The sequence below is a fragment of the Gopherus evgoodei genome, chromosome 1 (assembly GCF_007399415.2).
Source record: "Gopherus evgoodei ecotype Sinaloan lineage chromosome 1, rGopEvg1_v1.p, whole genome shotgun sequence".
Classification (NCBI taxonomy): Eukaryota; Metazoa; Chordata; order Testudines; family Testudinidae; genus Gopherus; species Gopherus evgoodei.
In genome coordinates, this window is record NC_044322.1 from 117485168 (window position 1) to 117504662 (window position 19495).

Genomic DNA, 19495 nt, shown 5'->3' on the forward strand with positions numbered 1-19495 from the left:
GCTACTCCGCAGCAGCTGTTATTCCTCTCAGGGAGGTGGAGTACCTGCAGCGCTGTAGCCACGGAGATACAGCACTGTACGTGCCTTGCCAGTGTGGACGGGGAGTGAGTTACAGCACTGTGGGCAACTTTATTGCGCTGTAACTCTGAAGTGTAGCCAAGGCCTGAGGGGTACTAGCTTTGTTGCTGGGAGCACACCTCCTGCCAATGAAGGGCTATCCACACCAGTGCTTTTCATCACTAAAACTTTTGTTAGTCAGGGAGGTGTTTTTTCACACCTCTGACAAATGTTACCGACAAACATGTTAGTGTAGGCATAGCCTAAGTGTTGGCTTGGGCTTCCTGGGTTTGGTTAATAACTCTCTCACAACCCACTGGGCCTCTTTCTCTATCCAATGATACTCTGTAGAAGAAAAAAATATAAAAATACTTCCATCTTCCCCTCTCTGCTTGCAACAGATGCCTTTATACTATGCCTTATCATAGTTGCTGTCTTTGCTTTTCTGTGAAATCTCTTCTTCCTTTTAACTTTCTGCCTACATTCTATTCTTTCCTTTCCTCTGTTTTTTTTCCCCCTCTGGTTTTTTTAGTTTTTCAATTTTTTTGTTTTGTTTCTTGTTTTACTTCCGTGTGCCCTCATCAGAAGGATTTATGTTTCTCAGGTTAGGTCTACAGTACAAACTTTTCTTGGTATTGTTGATTGGGGTATAAAGAGACTTGATTTGTGACCAACATAGCTGTGCTGGCAAAAGCCCTTAGTATGGACAGGGTATACTGGCAAAACTGCATTTTTTGCTGGTATAGCTTATTTCATCAGAAGAAGGGGGAGATATACTTTCCTGTTTAAGATTTGCATGCATGTGGTTCTGAGCTATACACATCTAGGTTAAATGTGCATCTGGCGTGGGATCCGAGCTACTCATGGTACTTCCTTGGCTCTCTGTTTAGTACTAAGCTACACAGAATACATTTAAAAAGTGCTTAACAAAGGTTGATAAACAGTGCTGATAAGTAACAAGATATAAAAAAAACTCATCTGTTGGATTACAAATAAGTAAAAGTATTTAATTTTGGTTGGATGGCTTTGCAGATGAAATTGCTCTCTATAGCTGGTAATGGTCTTTGGCTTGGTTTAAAGATGGAAATTGTTTCTGATTTCTCCCTCTTCTCCTCCCTTCCCCCCATTAACTAATTACTTGTTTTTATCCTTGTAATGCCTAGAGTGGTGGGTGTTCTGTGACTAAAAAAGGCCAACTGACATTAAGATCTAAATCTTCTGGAGGGAGAGTCCTATTCCATTGGAAGAGGCTCAAGGTTTTAAAAACTGTTTAAAGATTTTTGATGAGGATATTTGTTTCTTTGAAATGAATTCTCAGTTTTCAGTATTTCTTTATGTCCACTTTAGATTGTAGGTTCTTCAAGGCAGAGACTTGTCTTGCTGGTTTGTAAAGCTCCATGTACAGAAGTGGCAGTGGATTAATTTCTTAACATGGATGAGTGTACAGTCCTCTTAGGTTTGTGAGAGAACCCTCCTGCTTTCAGCGTTATCCTGTCCAAGGGTTGCCTCTAAAGGATTTAAAAAATACTGGAGTCAGAAAATGTGGCCTTCTCTTGGTGGGTAAGGAAGGGGTAGGTTGAATTGTTAGCTTAACACAATTGAAATACCCTATTAAGATGCAGGCTAATACATTTGAAGTTGCAGTATGTTGTAGCTTAGGAGGGAGCCTTGGTGACATGACCAGCTAACACAACTTCAAACACAATAGCCTACATTTTAATGGAGTTTTGCAGTTGTGACATTTAACACAATAGGAAAAATATTTTTGCCCATTAACACATCTTCATGGGGAGGAAGTAGTCTTGAATAAGCAGTGTATAAGGAAGCTATGATGTCGATTCCAGCTTTAAAAACTGAAGTCAATAGTTTTATGAGTAGGGTGGGTTGAAATTATTCCCTATGCCACCTCAGGTATCAAGCTGGCTTCTTGTAGTTCTGTTTCTCCTTTTCTCAGAACTGGGAGGAGAAAATCAGTCAGGGAAATACAATCTTTTGAGGAACCATAATAGTTTTAGCATACAGGGAAATAGGGGACGATACAAACTGCATTCTTGTCTCCTCCCAGGTCACCTGAAAGTTGCACCTGTGGCTCTCCAGAACAATGTTAGCAAGTAACTCCCCTTTCTTTGGGTATATCTACACTATAGGATTATTCCAATTTTACAGAAACCGATATTTGGAAACAGATTGTATAAAGTCGAGTGCATGCGGCCACGCTAAGCACATTAATTTGGTGGTGTGCGTCCATGTACCGAGGTTAGCGTCAACTTCCGGAGAGTTGCACTGTGGGTAGCTATCCTGTAGCTATCCCATAGTTCCCGCAGTCTCCTCCGCCCATTGGAATTCTGGGTTGAAATACCAATGCATGATGGGGCCAAAAATTTGTTGTCGGTGGTTATGGGTAAATGTCATCAGTCAGTCCTCCCTCCGTGAAAGCAACGGCAGACAATGATTTTGCACCCTTTTCCCTGGATTGCCCGGGCAGACGCCATAGCACGGAAACCATGGAGCCCGTTCAGCCTTTTTTCACTGTCACCGTATGTCTACTGGATGTTGCTGACAGATGCGGTACTGCAGTGCTACACAGCAGCATTGCCTTGCCTTTGCAAGTTAGCAAAGATGGTTACCAGTCATACTGTACCATCTGCTGCTGTCATGGGTGCTCCTGGCTGGCGTTGGTGAGGTTAGTCGGGGGCACATGGACAAAAATGGGAATGACTCCCCAGGTCATTCTCTTCTTTAAGTTTTGTCTAATGGAGAGTCAGTCCTGCCTAGAATATCAGGCAAGTCTACTAAAGAACCAGAGAGGCAAACGGCTGCTCTGGGTCAGAGCCTGAGACATCCCGCAGAAATGATGAGCTGCATGCTGTTCTAGAGGGTGGCCCTGCAACAACGCCACCCGTTGCTTCCCTCTTCCCCCACCCCTTCTGGGCTACTGTGGCAATTATCCCCCCATTTGTGTGATGAAGTAATGAAGAATGTATGAATAAGAAACACTGACTTTATTGCCTCTGTAAGCAGAGATCAAACGGGGGAGGGGAGAGCAGCCTCCAGCTGCTATGATATTCCAGGCAGGAGTGAATCTCCATTAGACAAAGCTTAAAGAAGAGAATGACCTGGAGTCATTCCAATTTTTGCCCAGGCGCCCCCGGCTGACTTCACCGAGGCCAGTCAGGAGCACTCACGGGACGACGATGACGGCTATCAGTCCTACTGTACTGTTTGCCGTCCGGAAGGGAAGGGAAGAGGATGCTCCTTTGTAGCACTGCATCTGCCAGCAGCAGTCAGTAGACATATGGTGACATTGAAAAAAGGCGAGAGAGGATTTTTTTCCCTTTGCTTTCACGGGAGAGGGGAGACGACGACATATACCCTGAACCACCCGCAACAATGTTTTTGACCCTTCAGGCTTTGGGAGCTCAGCCAAGAATTCAAATGGTTTTCGGAGAGTGTGGGAACTGTGGGATAGCTACAGTCGTCAGTCACCCCTCCCTCCGTGAGTGTCCATTTCATTCTTTGGCTTTCTGGTATGCTTGTCTCAGCTCCTTAAGTTTCAGCACTGTGTTGAGTCCCTGTTGTGGCCTCTGTCCATCATAGCCTTGGAGATTTTTTTCAAATGTTTTGGCATTGTCTATTGCAATGGAGTTCTGATAGAACAGATTCATCTCCCCATACAGAGATCAGATTCAGTATCTCCTCTATGGGTCCATGCTGCAGCTCTTTTTTGATTCTTGGACTGCATGGTCACCTGTGCTGATCAGCACTCCATGCTGGGCAAAAAGGAAGTGAAATTCAAAAGTTCACGGGGCTTTTCCTATCTACCTGGCCAGTGCATCCGAGTTCAGATTGCTGTCCAGAGCAGTCACAATGGTGCACTGTGGGATAGCTCCTGGAGGCCAATACCATGGAATTGTGGCCACACTATCCCTAATTCGAAATGGCAATACCAATTTCAGCACTACTCCCCTCATCGGGGTGAAGTACAGATATTGATATTAAGAGCCCTTTGTCAAAATAAAGGGCTTCATTGTGTGGATGGGTGCAGGGTTAATTCGGTTTAATGCTGCTAAATTCGAGACAAACTCGTAGTATAGACCAGGCCTTTGTTAGGTGCAATTTATTTACTTTAGAAAGATGTTGCAACAGACACCTCTGACAAAGGTCTAAAAATGTGCTGTTTTCAATAAACTGAAATAAAGCCCCAGGGAGGAGGAAACTTTGGTTTTGTTTACAGTAAGTCCCATGCATGTCTTCTATTTATTGTATGGCCTGCCACAGTGCTCTGATTTTTTTAAAAAAAAACACTTCTAACTTCAAGTAACTCTCACATGAAGATAGGGACTCTTAACTTGAAAAGGTCTTAAGTATTTGCACAGCAAACTCTGACAGATACCATTTAAAAAGACTTGAAATTCCTGTTGGTCCCGTCCCAGAGTTGGATGGGATCTGTCTTGAGTACTTTGGGATCTGGCTTGAAACTATTACATATGGCAAAATGATCAAGCTCTCTTGTTCGATCTTCAGCTACTACTATAGAGTTATGAATTAACAAATGGATGCTTGTGAATGCGTTTTAGTACTTTAAATAGAGCCTGATAAATTGTATTGATCTTTTTATTTGCTAAATGAATCTTAAGATCGGAATCCCATTGTATTCCATGGAATGAGGCATGCAGGGCCTCAATAGAGATATTTTACTTCAACTATTTCTGGTACGTGTATAAGTTCTTATTTTCTTTGTGAAATTCTCAAATGTAATAATATGTAATGTAAGCTGTTTTAGTAATTAAACTTCCTTTGTCAAAGTAAATCTGCTTTGTGTTCAGAATTTTAAGCATTTTCCATTAATGTTATTCACCTCTTATATTTTAACTTTAAATGATTGAATTGCATTCAGATAATCTGGAGTAAGTGTGCATTCTGACTTTTCCCCCCCTTTTCTCCAACAGGAACAGGCAATACAGTGGTAATTATGGTTGGATATCCAAAAGGGATAGAAATTTTGGAACCAGTACGCAGAGGGATTCCAGTAAAAATGACTATTGGTGTTGGCACAAGACATGTGCAAGAATATATCAGTGGACAGTCAGTTGTGTTTGTAGCCATCGCTTTTATCACCATGATGATTATCTCACTAGCCTGGCTTTTATTTTACTATGTACAACGTTTTCTATATACTGGGTCACAATTTGGAAGCCAGGTAATTGCAGATAGTGATAATGATTTTTAAAGTAACCTTATTAAGTTTTTCTCTCTCCTACATGTCTCCTGTAAAATTCTTTGTGTCCGATACTAATTTTATTGAAATGTTTTAGCACCATATTTTCTTGTCTATGATAGTCCATGGAGACTGCTTAGAATGAATACCTTTTTAAATGAATACACTTATAAGCAACATGTTAATTGACATCTCAAACCTATTTAGCTTTAATAACTAATTTTTTATCTGAAATATCTGCCTCCTACCAGATCATGTTTAATTTAGAATTGGGCAACAATTTTAGTGAAACTTGTTACAGAGCAGTGTTTGACTAGAGCTTACTAGGTGAGATGTATTATTTCTCTTCCTTCCTCCCAATTAAAACTGTAACTTGGGGAATTGCTTCCTCCTCCTTTTCCAATCTTCAGCTAGAGAGCTCTGTTGAGTAAAGTTTAATGGAGAGAGTCACTGGTCCAGCCACTAATGCTCTTAAATTAATCCAGTAGTATTCTATAAACCTAAAATGTTGTGTTGTAAAGCTTTACAAAAGCTGACCCTGAAGCCGGCATTGTAGTTCAGCCTGAATCCTCTGGTGGGCCACAACCTGGTAATTGATTTCAGGGTGGATGCCTAGTGAGTTGCAGCAAATTACCTGGGCCACTAGGACCCAGTAAGAGTGGTTGGAGGAGGGAGAGGAACAGTTCATTCCCTCCAGTTGCTGCTGCAGCTACTTCCTTTGCCTCTTTACAATCCCTCTGCTTTTCAAGAGCAGTTCCTCTGTGCTCTCTGCTCCAAACTAATGGAGATTTGGCCCTAGGGTGAACCACAAAGGGCTGTGTAGTCAACTTTACATCTCTTTAGGACGTGCTGTTTCAAACTTCTGGACCTGATTACTGGGGGGAGAATAGGCAATCAGTAGCCCCATCGGTGTATTTTTATTTATTTTTTTATTTATTTGAGACCCACAAAATGGAGGGGAAAAAATCCACATTCTTTGGGATATGGGACAACTTCAGCTATTTTGTGAGTTGCAGATAAAAAAAATTAATCATTAGTCTAGTGGACTGCATATGGGGATGAGAATCAGAAGCTACCCAGTTCAAAATCTGCTTTTGCTACTGACTTGCATGCCCTGGATGGGAGGCAATCAGTAACCTGCTTTCCCAGTCAGTAAAATGAATACAGTACCTCAGAGATATTATAAGAAGCAGAGGTTTTTGTACAATGTATTGAAAATGAAGTCTTGTGTAAGAATTAGGTGTACCGATAAAAATGTTTCCTGGAACTTCATATTTCCAATCCAAAACAAATCAGCGGGGGGAATACTTTCATATCAGTATGTGCAAATTGGTAATAGTTGACAAATCATCTAGCTTTATGAAACAGATTAATATAACAATAGTTGGATAGATTACAGAAAAATAATTTAACATATGTAATAGGGTGCCCCAAGATGATGATGATATGGGAAATGTCATTTCCCATATATGTAAATATGCCTAAGAATGTGATCCTACAAACTTTACTTATGGAGTAGTCTTCAGTCATACAAGTTGGCTTATTCTTTCAAGTAGGATTACTTGTTTTAGAGTTACAGGATCAGGCTCTAAAACTGAGAAGAGACTATTACTGCTGTCTTTTGGAATCGCTAATTTGATTGGTAGAGTTTGGGGTCGGGAGGAACTCTTGCAGTTGGAAACACAGTTATCATTCAGTGGCAAAATCTGATAAAATTGATTAGAAAAAGTGTATAAAGTTATATTGACAGGTATATCTTCATTGTTCAAAATTAGTATTGTGCAATAAGTAGATATTAAGTTCAGTGTTTTTATGGGGGGAACACCTGAAGTGATATTGGTATCTTATGCCCTGATGCTGCATTTGGGTTCATGTGGCACTCCATTGGGTTTCTGAATAGGCATGAAGCTACACCTGCATGAATCCAAATGCAGGATTGAGATCACCCATAAGAATTTTTTACTTTAATGAACATTTAACTGTACAGTGTCCTCATAAATTGAAGTCCTTTCCTCAGGCCATTCATGTTACAGTAAAGGGCGTACGTTTGCATTTGCAGTGGAAAAGAAAATTGAGCAGACTGAGCAGAAAAACACTTTTTTTTTTTCCAGATGGATTATAGATTATGGAAAAATATCTTTATTTTAATCCTCATTCTATGTCAAGAGGGGCTATTTAAGGTGTTACTGCTCCTTCCTCCTCATGTCCTCCTGTTTTACATGTAGTTATAACTTTGCGGGGAATATGTAGCAGGTTACATTGATTTGGAGAATTGTGCAATTGATATGGTTTCGTAAACATCTCAGGTTAAATGAAATACCTTCTCTGATCATTGTCTGTGTCAGACCTCTTGGCAAGATAACAGGGAAGATTATCAGTATGCTGCAGATACCCAGCTGTGTGTCTCCACAATCCTTTTGACTATCCAATATGCACCACCAATATATATGCTCATTGGATTAACTGTGGTCCTGTTATGTCTCTCCTTCTTCCCCTCTACACTGGTTGCCTAGAAAGTGGGGAATTGATTTTGTCCTTGTCTCCACATGTATCTCCACTCTGACAATATGCAATTCTTATGCATCTCACCAGTGTTTATATCAATAGATGATCGTGTATTTGCTGTAGTGACCCATACAATGTGGAACTCACTCCTCCTTAATGTGCATTGGTGGGTGGAAGGCTTTATAAACTTACGATAGTGACAAAAGATAGGAATTTCCTGAATGTATTCAAAGGCTTTGTAAACTACACTGAATACTCTAGTATTTAAGGCTTTTTCATAATTCAGTACTCTTTCACTTAACTAAATTGAACTTGTGTAACATTATTTTAAACATTCTCTCACCACTTTAAGGGCCACAGAAAAGAAACCAAGAAAGTGATCAGCCAGCTTCAGTTGCATACTGTGAAGCATGGAGATAAGGTAAGAGCTGAGAAAGAAGACAAAGGAGATTAATTAGCTAGTGGTAACAGCTAAACAACATACAGGTCTGTCGCAATTTACGCGCATTTAACATGTGCGATTTCAGCTTTATGCTGTAGGGCCGGAGTCGGGGGGGCGTGGCCTCAAGATTTAAAGGTCCTGGAGCAGCAGCTCTGGCTGGGAGTCCCAGGGCCTTTAAATCACCCAAGGGGCTCCCAGCTGCAGAAGTAGCTGGTAGCCCCTAGAGCGAACTAAAGGGCCCAAGGCTCCAGCCACCATGGAGGTCCAGGCTCTTTAAATGCCAGCCCCAGCCCAGCTGCCAGAGCTGCAGGCAGGATTTAAAGGACTCCTCCGGGCTCCCCACCGAGGCGGGAAGTCCAGTGGAGCCCTTTAAGTCCCGCCTGCAGCTCTGGTGGCTAGGCCGGGTGCAGGGAGCCCGGAAGAGCCCTTTAAATGCTGCCCCGGCCTGGCCACCGGAGCTGTGGGCGGGATTTAAAGGGCTTGGGGATGTAATTTCACTTTATGCGCTAACTGCAGAATGGAACCCCCGCGTAAGATAAGACTTGCCTGTGTGCACAAACCTCTTAGGACACCAAAAATCCAATCCTGTTTTTTAAAAAAAAGGTCAATTTTTTATTTAAAAAAAATACATCTGGAACTTCAGCTTTTGAAGATTTTAAAAGAGCAATTCTAAAAATCAGGCACCCAAACTACCTGCTTTGGGGGTTCAGCTTAAAGGTTTCAAGCAAACAAAAGCATCTGGCATTAGCAGAGCTGAGTTGACTAGCATAAGAAGTAAACAGAAATAAACCTAATCGTGTCTTTCTAAACGTTCCTGATCTACTTGCATATTTGGGGTTCCAAATAAGTAGTTCTAGGTATGATCTATGATAGGCTTAAAACTTCTCATAGCATAACTGCTCCCTGTTCTCCTCTCTCCCAGAGAACCACAACAGAGAAAGGGGAAGTTTTTTTCCCCATTTTAAAAAAGTGCTAGCCTTCCCATTGGCTGTTTTGGTCAAGTGCTCACTCTCTTTCTTTTACCTGGGGGACTTTAACCCTTTACAGGTAAAGCAAGCAGAGAACAGCCACCAAGAGGGACTCCACAGCCAACTGGTGGGGCGTCCACAAAAGGGGAGCTTACTCTTCACCCCGCTTCATCCATCGCAATTGTAACAAATAATGTAGGGCTTTTTGTGTTTACAGCAACATTCAGAGTTGAAGCACTTTGAAAACACATGCATGTTTACAGTTGTGTGGATCTTTTATGAGCAGTTTGGGGGATTACTGTCAAATGGACACTTACGTATGTGCTACATATGCCATGGTTGGCATCTGCCCCTGTGTTCAGTGAAAAATATCTGCAGTAGTAAATGTATTTTATGAATTTAACTTTAAATGTACAGACTGGCAACTAATATATGAATGTTACAAATAATTTTTTATTTAAAATGACTGTTACATACAGTGTATAAAATAGAAATTATGGGCCTGATTCTCCAATCTTACTCACATTACTAACTCATGTAAGCATTTGCAGTAATGGACACCCATACTTTTTAGTAACCTGATATGAAAGACTTGCATAGTGTTTTTATGCTTGGATCCTATTTGGATATCCTTCATATATTTGCTTTTGTATACAACTCAGTTAAAATTACTTTGTATACCATGTAATCAATTATCTTCATACTTAGGTTTTCCTTCACATTTATATTGCAACTGTAACTACAGAAGGGGCAAGACATGTCAGAATACATGGAGGAGTCTCCCAAAAAGCGTTAATTGCATGAGTAGTTGCACAGTGTAGTCGTTCTCAACCTGCAGCCCAGTCAGCACACAGCTGTGACCATGTGACATCTTCAGGCCCATACAAATAGTATATATATATTATATGGATGCAGCCCATGTAACACACAGCTGCATATGTGGCTCACAATGGTAAATAGGTTGAGAACCACTGATCTATAGTCCCAAGGGCTAATGAGCATTCAATAAACTCTTTTCTTACAATTGAATGAGTGAGAGGTTAGAGAGAGAGGTTTTAAGAATCTCTTGTTAAGCTGCTTAATTTGGAGTATGAGGGAGTATTCTTTCCTCTCCAGTCCTTCTAAGATTTCCTGTGCAAGCCTGTTTACCAGGGCACTGTGGGAGGAGAAGGCTGAAGAAGCAGGATGAGGCACCATTCAACCCTATAAGAGTATGTAGTATGCTCATTAGCTCTTGAGACTGTAGATTGGGAGTTAAATGAGTTTCTGTTGCCATATCTTTCATACTTACTTACCATGTGAAATCTCATACATCTGGAGAGGGTAGCTTTATTTATTATTTTCAGTTTACTAAAATGCTTGATTGTATCCCATTAAAAACACCAGTATTTAGAGAAGTGCTTGGCTTGACCTGTGATATACCTAGGTTTAGTCACAATCAGTGATTTTGATTATATCAAACCACCTTTTGGTAGAGTATTTCTAAGTGAATTAAATAAGAGAAAATTGCTTCTTATTTATGACATTTTAAAGCATTCTGGTCAAATGATTATACTGCATGACTCGTAATGGTTGTTATATTCACGAACTTTTTAATGTCATGGTCTACCTGTACATTTAAATGTGTTGTGTTTTAGGGTTTAGATGTTGATGCAGAAAATTGTGCTGTGTGCATTGAAAACTATAAACCGAAAGATATTGTCCGAATTCTGCCATGCAAGTAAGTTTGATTGCCTTTTTTAAAATCTATTTTTACCATACTTTCCATAAGAAATATTTAATGAGGTTCCTAGAAACATAAGCCATTTCTGGAGCATTGGGGTCGTAAAGCTATACAATACACTTGAAGTTGTGCTGTCTGTTTGTCCCATAACATATGCAAGGGCATGAAGAGATGGTATTTCATAGATGTGGTGAGGAGTTCAGCCTCTCAAATGTTATAAACTTGTTAATTAAAATATTACCGTATGTATAAATTATGTAGCATATATACTTGATCATAAGCAGGTTGGTTTATAAGCTGACTCCCCCCAAGATGGAAAAGTAAAAATGAAAAAATTTTATAACCCGTTCAAAAGCCAGCCCTACAATTCAGGGGTCAGCAAACTTCGGCTTCCCGGGCCATCAGGATAAGCTGCTTGTGGGCCAAGATGGTTTGTTTACCTTGAGCGTCAGCAGGCAGGGAGGTAAACCTAAGTAAACAAAGTGTCCCGGTGCGCCAGCTGCTTTCCTTGATGGGCTGGGACAGCAACTGGTGGGGATGCTTTTTTTTTTTTGGCGGGGGTGGGGGGAGAAGCTGGGAGTCAGGGGAGTAACCTGTAACCGCCCCCTGCATGACCCTGTCCCTTCCCACCTTATCTGGGGAAGGCCAGGGGACGATGTCTTTGACCTGGCTGGAGCTGCTCCGGCGGTCCAGACTGGGCGGCGCAGCCGCAGCCTGCTCTGGAGCTGCAGCTGCTTTGGAGGCTGGGGGCAGAGTAGTGTGGCCAGAATCGGAGAGACTCTGGCCCCGCCTCTTGCCTTCTGGCTGTGCTGTCTCTCCTTGCTCCCTCTGTTGGGGAGCTCCCTCTGTTGCTCCCTCTGTCTGTGTCCCATCTCTCCCTCTCTATACCTGTTCATAAGCCAACCCTCTTCTCTGGTGCTTCCCTTTTTTACTAAAAATTCAGCTTATGAACGAGTACAGTATGTGACTATTACTAGTTTTGTGGGAACATTTATTTTTGTAGTGAGAAACCTTTCTCTTCAGTTAAAGAAAATTAGATGTATAATTAGAAATATGGCAGACATAATCTTGAAAAATTCTTGGTACAAAAGAGAATTTGTGAACTAATGTTTCCACTTCTATTTGGGTTTTAGTGTGTTTGAAATATAAAACGTTAATTCCTTATTTGTATTAATGTTTTGATCAGTCCTGAAATGGTCACATCTTTAAAAATGTCTGTAATCAAATGTCTTGGTTATGTGACAGTGAAGAATATAATTAACCCTTGATTGGTAAAGTATTGTACTTTAATAAGAATAGTTAAAGATGAGATATAAACTTTGTGCATAGTTGTTTTGAGTAGTTATATATTCTATATTGTCAGATTTAAAGGTTACTATAAAAAAGTACTAGAGATTACTTTCTCCTTTTTAATCACTTAGGAGTGTGGACTGATTCTGTCAGTATGCTTGTCCATTGCCTTCCACCTTTGGCAGATAGGTTAATATATTGAATAACTACTAAGATTAAAAAGGTATCTAATAACCTCAAGATGGACATACTAGAAAATGAATAGGCTGGCTGAAAGAATAAATCATAGTTTTTAAAAAAAATAAAACGAAGTATACTGTTTTTCTTCAGGCATATCTTTCATAGGACCTGCATTGACCCCTGGCTGTTGGACCACAGAACTTGTCCAATGTGTAAACTAGATGTCATCAAAGCTCTGGGATATTGGGTGAGTTACATATTTATCTATCTAGTTAAAACTACACTGCAGACATTCAAAACAGGAAGCAAGACTGCACATCAACCTGTTAAAAATTCAGAGCAGTTGTTTCTCCAGATTATTGCTGTGTGTATATGTAGATACCACAGTGATGGCTGTGGTACAAGAACCCAAACGAGAAATCTGTAATGATTTATAATACTCATCCTTAATATTACACTTAACAAAATGCTAACTAACTATCTTGTAATACCTTTCTATGGTAGGAAAAAAATTCATTCTCTTAGTGTTTGTATATGTCCTTTACACTGTAGGGGTGTGTAGGCACCAGTGCCAGAGTGTTTTCCCTAGAGGTACCCACAAGGATAACCTTACCTACACCTGAGTGCTGCGAGGTTATAAAGCCACCCCTACCCTTTAGTTCCTTACTGTCAGTGATCTCAGTGTTTTGTGTGCACTGTGAACAAAAAACTTCAGTGCTCTGTTGTCATCTAATGGTATTCCTTTTTTAAATCACATGATGCTTCATTTTTCATTTTTTATTTATTTTATTTCAAATTTAGTTCTTAGCTGCATTGCAATGTTATGCTGTCAAAGCGGTAGTGCCTCCTGAAAAGTTGACGGGACACATAATCAGAGCATAGTTGATCTCTGCAGCCTTTGTAGCACATGCTGATTACGAACATTTATAGGGTGGCAACGTGGCCTTCTCTTCATACATTCCCCAAGCATTATGCACTATCTGCTGCTTCAAAGGAGGATGTAAATGTGGGAAAAGTGGTCATGCCATTCCCCCTTCTGATAAGACTGAGCCCCACTGTGTGGGATAACAGCTTCGGAGTTACCTACAGTGTAATGGACATATCCAAGTGCTTGAAGAAAAATAGTTACTTTTTAACTGTATTTTGAGAAGTTGCATATGTCCATTACATGACTCACTACTGCCTTCCCCAATACATCGGAGTCTGCCATCAGCTTCCATTGTGAAGGAACTGAAAGCGGCAGGGTGGCTGCACTCTTTGTAGCCTCACTTTTGATCATATGGAGTTTTGGTGTGGGTGGTGCTACCCTATAAGTACATCTAGGGAAAACTCAGACATGGGTGCATGGGATGCCACGCACCAGCAGTGTAACGGACTTATGCAACACATCTTGAACAACAGTTACCGAAAGGTAAGCAACTGTTTTTATCCCCATTTTACAGAGGGGGAGGAAACTGAGGAAGAGAAGTGACTTGCCTACAGCTGCACAGTTTTAGAAACCAATTTCATGCTTCAGCTTACAGGGACCTCAAGTGCCCTTTTGCTTTTTGAGTCCTTGAAACTTTTCAGATAGCCGGAAAAATTAGTTGACTGGGTCTGTATGCTCCCAGATATGCTGAGTAAGCATTTGGTCTCTCTGACTGAATCAGTGTTCACTAAAACCTTCCTGAAAATTTTTAGCAATACTAGTAGGAATGATGTGCTTTCATTTTTCTGACAGTACCAGCAGAGAGGGATGAAGATATGTGGTAGGTTGCTCAATCATTGTTGAGAAGTAATCTTGAAAAAACTGCCTTCAGTCCCACTAATAGGATGTGGATATCTATGTACCACTCCTCTAGAGATCTCAATAAATAGGGGCACTTACCATAAGAATAAAGTGGTGTGTTTAGTGGGATCTTTTCATAAAGTGCCTGTATTTTTTTAACTTATAAACAAAAGAATACTGTTTGGAATGGTTGGAGACACTACAATATACTTCATCTGATGCACTACTTATGTCTTGTCAACGTTGTAAGAAAAGCGGTAGAACCCTAAATCTGCTCATCTACATGATTTCATTATGCAAAATGAAGCAATGGTTGTACCATGTGGCCTAAAGTTTCAGTCATTGCGGAGACTGGTCTGGAAGCTACATTAAGACTCTAATATCCTAGTTTAAGTCTAGTTTTCATACTATCCGTATAGTTGAATCCCACAACCTTACTTAATGATGGAAATTAGCAGAAAATGTATTTTATCTGAAAGATGGGTTTTTGTGATTATTAGAGTATGAGTTCAGACTTTTGGGATGGACGTTGATACTCTACCCATCACCAGCCCAACATATAATTTCTCTCCTGTTGATCAGACACATCTCTTCATTGCTTGACAAAGGTGAATGTAGGGAACATGTCAGTTGCAAACCCCCATTTATTAAGGTATTCACAATGGATAATTAGTTACACATCACAAGTTCAAACCCCATTCTAGTTGATAATATGGAAAGTTACAATCAGGCAACCATTTAGAGTTAGTGTGGTGATCAGTCTATTTTACGTAGATGAGCATTCTCATTACAGAAGTCATTTCAACATGTTGTATCTTCTGCAGAGATTGAATTAATTACTAGAGAACTGGACTATTCATAAATCTAAAAACTTGATACATCTCTACCTCGATATAACGCTGTCCTCAGGAGCCAAAAAATCTTACTGCGTTATTGGTGAAACCATGTTATATCAAACTTGCTTTGATCTGCCAAAGTGCACAGCCCCGCCCCTCTGGAGCTCTGCTTCACTGTGTTATATCCGAATTTGTATTATATCGAGTCGTATTATATCTGGGTAGAGGCGTACTTCCATTGCCTGTTATTGTGTGCTTGTTTTGTAAATGGAGGACTTCGGTCCCCAAGGTGACTGTTCCAGCCTTAAATTCACTTGATAAAAAGGAACCCCAATTGACAAGTAAACTACTTTCTGATGTAGTAGAGTCTTTCTAACTTACACTATTGACTGAGTCACCCACTGTGAATTATTGATTTATGAAACTAGCAAGTGCACAAATATTTGGGGGGTACCCAAACAACTCAGTGTATTTTGTTCACTTATGTTGAAAAGTGTAGCTTAGTTTTTAATTTGATACTTGAAAATATACTGATTATCTTTAATACTGTGTTGCTAAGACTTTAAATTGATGGACATCCTAGAAATGCCTTATGTCTTAAGGATGTGTGACCTCACTATAGAGCACTATACTAAGGTTTGCTGAGGAGTAGGGAAACTACTAATGTTTATACACTACAAAATAGAACAGCTAAACTGCTGCTTTTTGAATATCAGTTTACTTTTAAAATAACTCTGTAGATATACTCCTCCCATTCATTATAGGTGTTTGTAGTGATGCATATAGTTAAAGTTGCCGAGTACTTTCCGTAAGGTCTCCATTTTCAGTTGCTTATCACTTTGCCAGACATAGCTGTTTGTTTGGGCTGAAATTTTCCATGCCAGATTACTGCCTCAGCCAAACCTTTTTATCTCTCCCCTCCCCCAAACATGCTATTTCTGCTCATTTCATTCAGCTTCATGCTTTTGGAGCAAGGATTTGAAATTTGGCCTGGGGGGTTGGGGTTAAGGATGCACCTTGTGCTGTCCCGTCTGAAAATCCCACCTAAATTTGCCCAAGTTATAAGTGCTTGAATAATTGCAGTTGCCCATGGTCAGTGGTTTATTAGCGGCCAGTGGTGGTATTCTCTAGAGATCTCCGATATAATGGCCATGTTGCATCTGTCTCGGCTCCTAGTATAAACCAGATTGAGATGACAGTCCCCACAGAGGGATTTAGCATGCTCCATTCCAGGGCTACTGAGGCTGGACAGGAATTTACCTGCAGTTGCTCCCCTCAGTTACTGTGGGCCACTCAGGTGCAAGACACCAAAACTGAGTGCAGAGACACACCCTCCTACGTGCTCAGTGCTTCCGCTGGTGCCCAGGCAGCACGGAGGAGGAGGAGGAGGCAGACTGATTTGATTAGAAAGGGGAAACAGGACCACTGAGAGCGGATTTGGGCCCTAGTGACCATTTTTTTTTGGGCCCCCCAGCAAAGGTGGACCGGCTAAACAGGTTCGGGGAAGCCAGGCCCCCCTCCAGACTGCCGGGCCCTGGTAATTTGTATCAGCTCCCCTTCTCCCCTTCTCGTTGGCCCTGGAAACAGTAGATTGATATTGATAGGAGCTGAGGAGGGTGGATAGGAGAAGAGAAAGATAGGGACAGGCTAGAGGGAACAGGCAGAGAAAGGTCAATGACCACTATAGCACACTCCCTCCTAGAACCTGAAATTGAACCAAGGATTCCCAGGTCTCAATATTCCTTTGTGTTTAACAAGTAGCTGTGAATGCCACTGGCAAATGTCTCTTCCCCTCTAATGGCTGCAACACACAGAGGATTATGGCCTAACACTATTACCAGTTTTGTTAGCTCAAGTAGTAGACGTCTCTTTTGTGAATATAAAGTTCCCAGTCCTGCTGATGAGACAGTATAATTCCATATGATATCATTTGTTTTAGTGCACTTTTCTTTTTTAAATCTTTGGAAATTACTTCCTACAAAACTACTTTAAGAGAATGTTAAGGTTGCAAAGTCAAGCGCTCAGAAGTTAGGAAATGCCAGAATTAAGGGGACTCATGAAACCTTATTCGCCTCCCCCTTGTGTGTGTATTATGTACAATACAGTCTTTAATTATGTGATAGTACTATCTTTTCCCCACAGGATGGAGAGTGCTCAAGGGCTGGGTAGCAAAGAAGGCTGTCTGTAGGTCCCCTACCTCATTTGTTGCAGAGGTTGGAAGATGTGAAGTGAATAAAGCAAGGAGCTACAGGAAAACAGAAGATGACTTTGTAGCTAAGACAGTTGAATGCCATCCTAGAGAACTGGATTTTATCCCTGCCTCTGCAACAGAGTTCTTGTGTGATGGTAGGCAATCACATAAACCAAACTCTTGACAGAATAATGGCTTCCCTTAGGGGCATGCTGCAACGTCTTTGCAGCACTCCTATTTCTTGGTCCAGGAACTAATGGCCAAGATGCTTTTGGGCATGGTAATGCAGAACTGCTGGATCCATGTGGTCTAGGCAAGCTTCTACATTGCTGTGACAAAAATAAAAAACAAGATCACAACTATGATGAGAGGAACCTGTGCAAGACTCAAGAATTACTTGCAGAAGGCAGACTGAAAAATCTTTTATAAAATCAACTCTTGTATTAGGAAGGGCAAATAGCTTTCCTTCAATGAATTCAATATGTAAAGGTTAATCAAAGAAACTTTTACTTTTGCAGAGTCATTAGAAACTTGTTTTTCTGATGTCTAAATAATTGCTTACTGAATATTTTGTCTACTTCTGAAGGGTGACCCTGAAGATGCACTTGAAGTTGCAATACCTGAATCGATAAGTGGCAGTGTATCAGTAGGAAGTTTGAGTATTGCTTTACAAGAAGATGATAGAAATGAAGTAAGCGATTTGTCAGCCTCCTCAACTAATGAATCTGTGTTACAGTGTAACAGTTTAAAAGAGGATGCAGGTGAAACCACAGCATTACTTGGTAAGTACAATGTAATGTGTTTCAAATCAATGTGTAATCTATATAATAAAATTCCAGGATTGTCACTCTAAAACCTAGAATGCCTGAATCAGTGTGAAGCAATGGAAACAATTACAAGCATGGTTAAATTTTTTCAGTATCAGCGGGATTTGTGGTTTAATATCCAATATTTAAGTTCTCAGCCATTTTTCCTTTATAGATTTCACCCATGTGACAGCATGGACTTTCAGTTAGTCAGACATGTGTCTGTGCCATGCCAAGAGTCCTAGACCATTGTGATATCATTATCCCTCAACCAATCACCACTCTCTTATTCTACAGCTAATTTGTATGCAACAATTTATTGGTTGTCTGAGGGAGGCAGTATAGATAGTGGATTACTTGGCCCAATGGCCACAGTTTAACCCATACACAGATCATCACAACTTTCCCAGAACAACACCCCTATTCACCCACCTTCACTCATATTTACCATAAAACCAGGTCTTTGGTAATCATTTGGATAATCCTGTAATTTTATTAATTGGAACTTTAGAATGAAAACTCTTCATTCTTGAGTTTACTTCGGAACTCTCAATACTGTGGTGTTAGGTGATGGCTCTAGTGAGTAGTACCATTTTCTTCCACCTGGATGATTGGGAATCAAATTATTTCAGACTGAAATCATGCCAGCCTTGGAAAATTGAACTTAATCAAATAATGATCGACAACCCCCCTTGCTCAGCTGCTGGCGGAGGCGTGGCCAGGCAGCTCTGCATGCTTCCTCGGCCCAGAGCGCTGGCTTCGCAACTCCCGTTGGCCAGGAGCTGGCCATGCCTCTGTCTAGCAGCTGGGCGAGGGGGATGTTGCCGCTTCCTGGGAGCCCCCCCGGGTAAGCGTCGCCCAGAGCCCACCTCATGCCCCAACCCTCTGCCCCTTCCCACACCCAAATTCTGCTGCTGCTTGGGGGAAGAGGCATGAAGCCAGGTAGGGAGCCTGCCAGCCCCGCCAACCCCCCCACCAGCGGTGGTCCCGGGCTGCCCACATGCCCCTTCCCTCCCCTAAGAGCCATGTGTTTTATTCACTGGTATTTTTAGTATAAGTCATGGACAGGTCACAGGCAGTAAACAAAAATTCATGGCCTGTGACAAGTCAGGGACGAGTCACAGGCCATGAATTTTTGTTTACTGCCTGTGACCTGTCCATGACTTATACTAAAAATACCTCTGACTAAAATGTAGCCATAGTTATGGTTTCTAGAGCAGAGCACATTATTTGGCAGGGATCTTGCTCTGCACTTCATGCTGTTGAATTACAAAACCTGTGGATTAAGATAATTAATCAGGGAAGATTTCATCTAGCTTTTCTCATGTTACATGAGACCAGGGTGGATGATTCAGCTAAGACTTCTTTAGGTCGTGTTTCCAAATGAGTGTCCATTATGATGTAAGGGAAGGTCTTAGAAGTGGTCTGCTGAGCCTGCTGCCTCTGACTTCAGATGTAGGTGTTCCATCCCAGACTGTATTCGTGTCCATCAGGGCATTCTTGGTGGAAGG

The 19495-nt window shown here is 41.1% G+C and overlaps 1 protein-coding gene across 2 annotated transcripts in view; it reads left to right on the forward strand.

Moving 5' to 3' along the window:
* RNF149 (ring finger protein 149) overlaps positions 1-19495 on the forward strand; it is a 38373-nt gene that overhangs the window by 7472 nt on the left and 11406 nt on the right. For both annotated transcript variants that reach the window (XM_030570149.1, XM_030570140.1), the window contains exons 2-6: positions 5007-5257; positions 8133-8201; positions 10828-10910; positions 12534-12630; positions 17765-17960. In XM_030570149.1, the coding sequence (XP_030426009.1) occupies positions 5007-5257; positions 8133-8201; positions 10828-10910; positions 12534-12630; positions 17765-17960 (696 nt within the window). The remainder of the gene's footprint in view (positions 1-5006; positions 5258-8132; positions 8202-10827; positions 10911-12533; positions 12631-17764; positions 17961-19495) is intronic.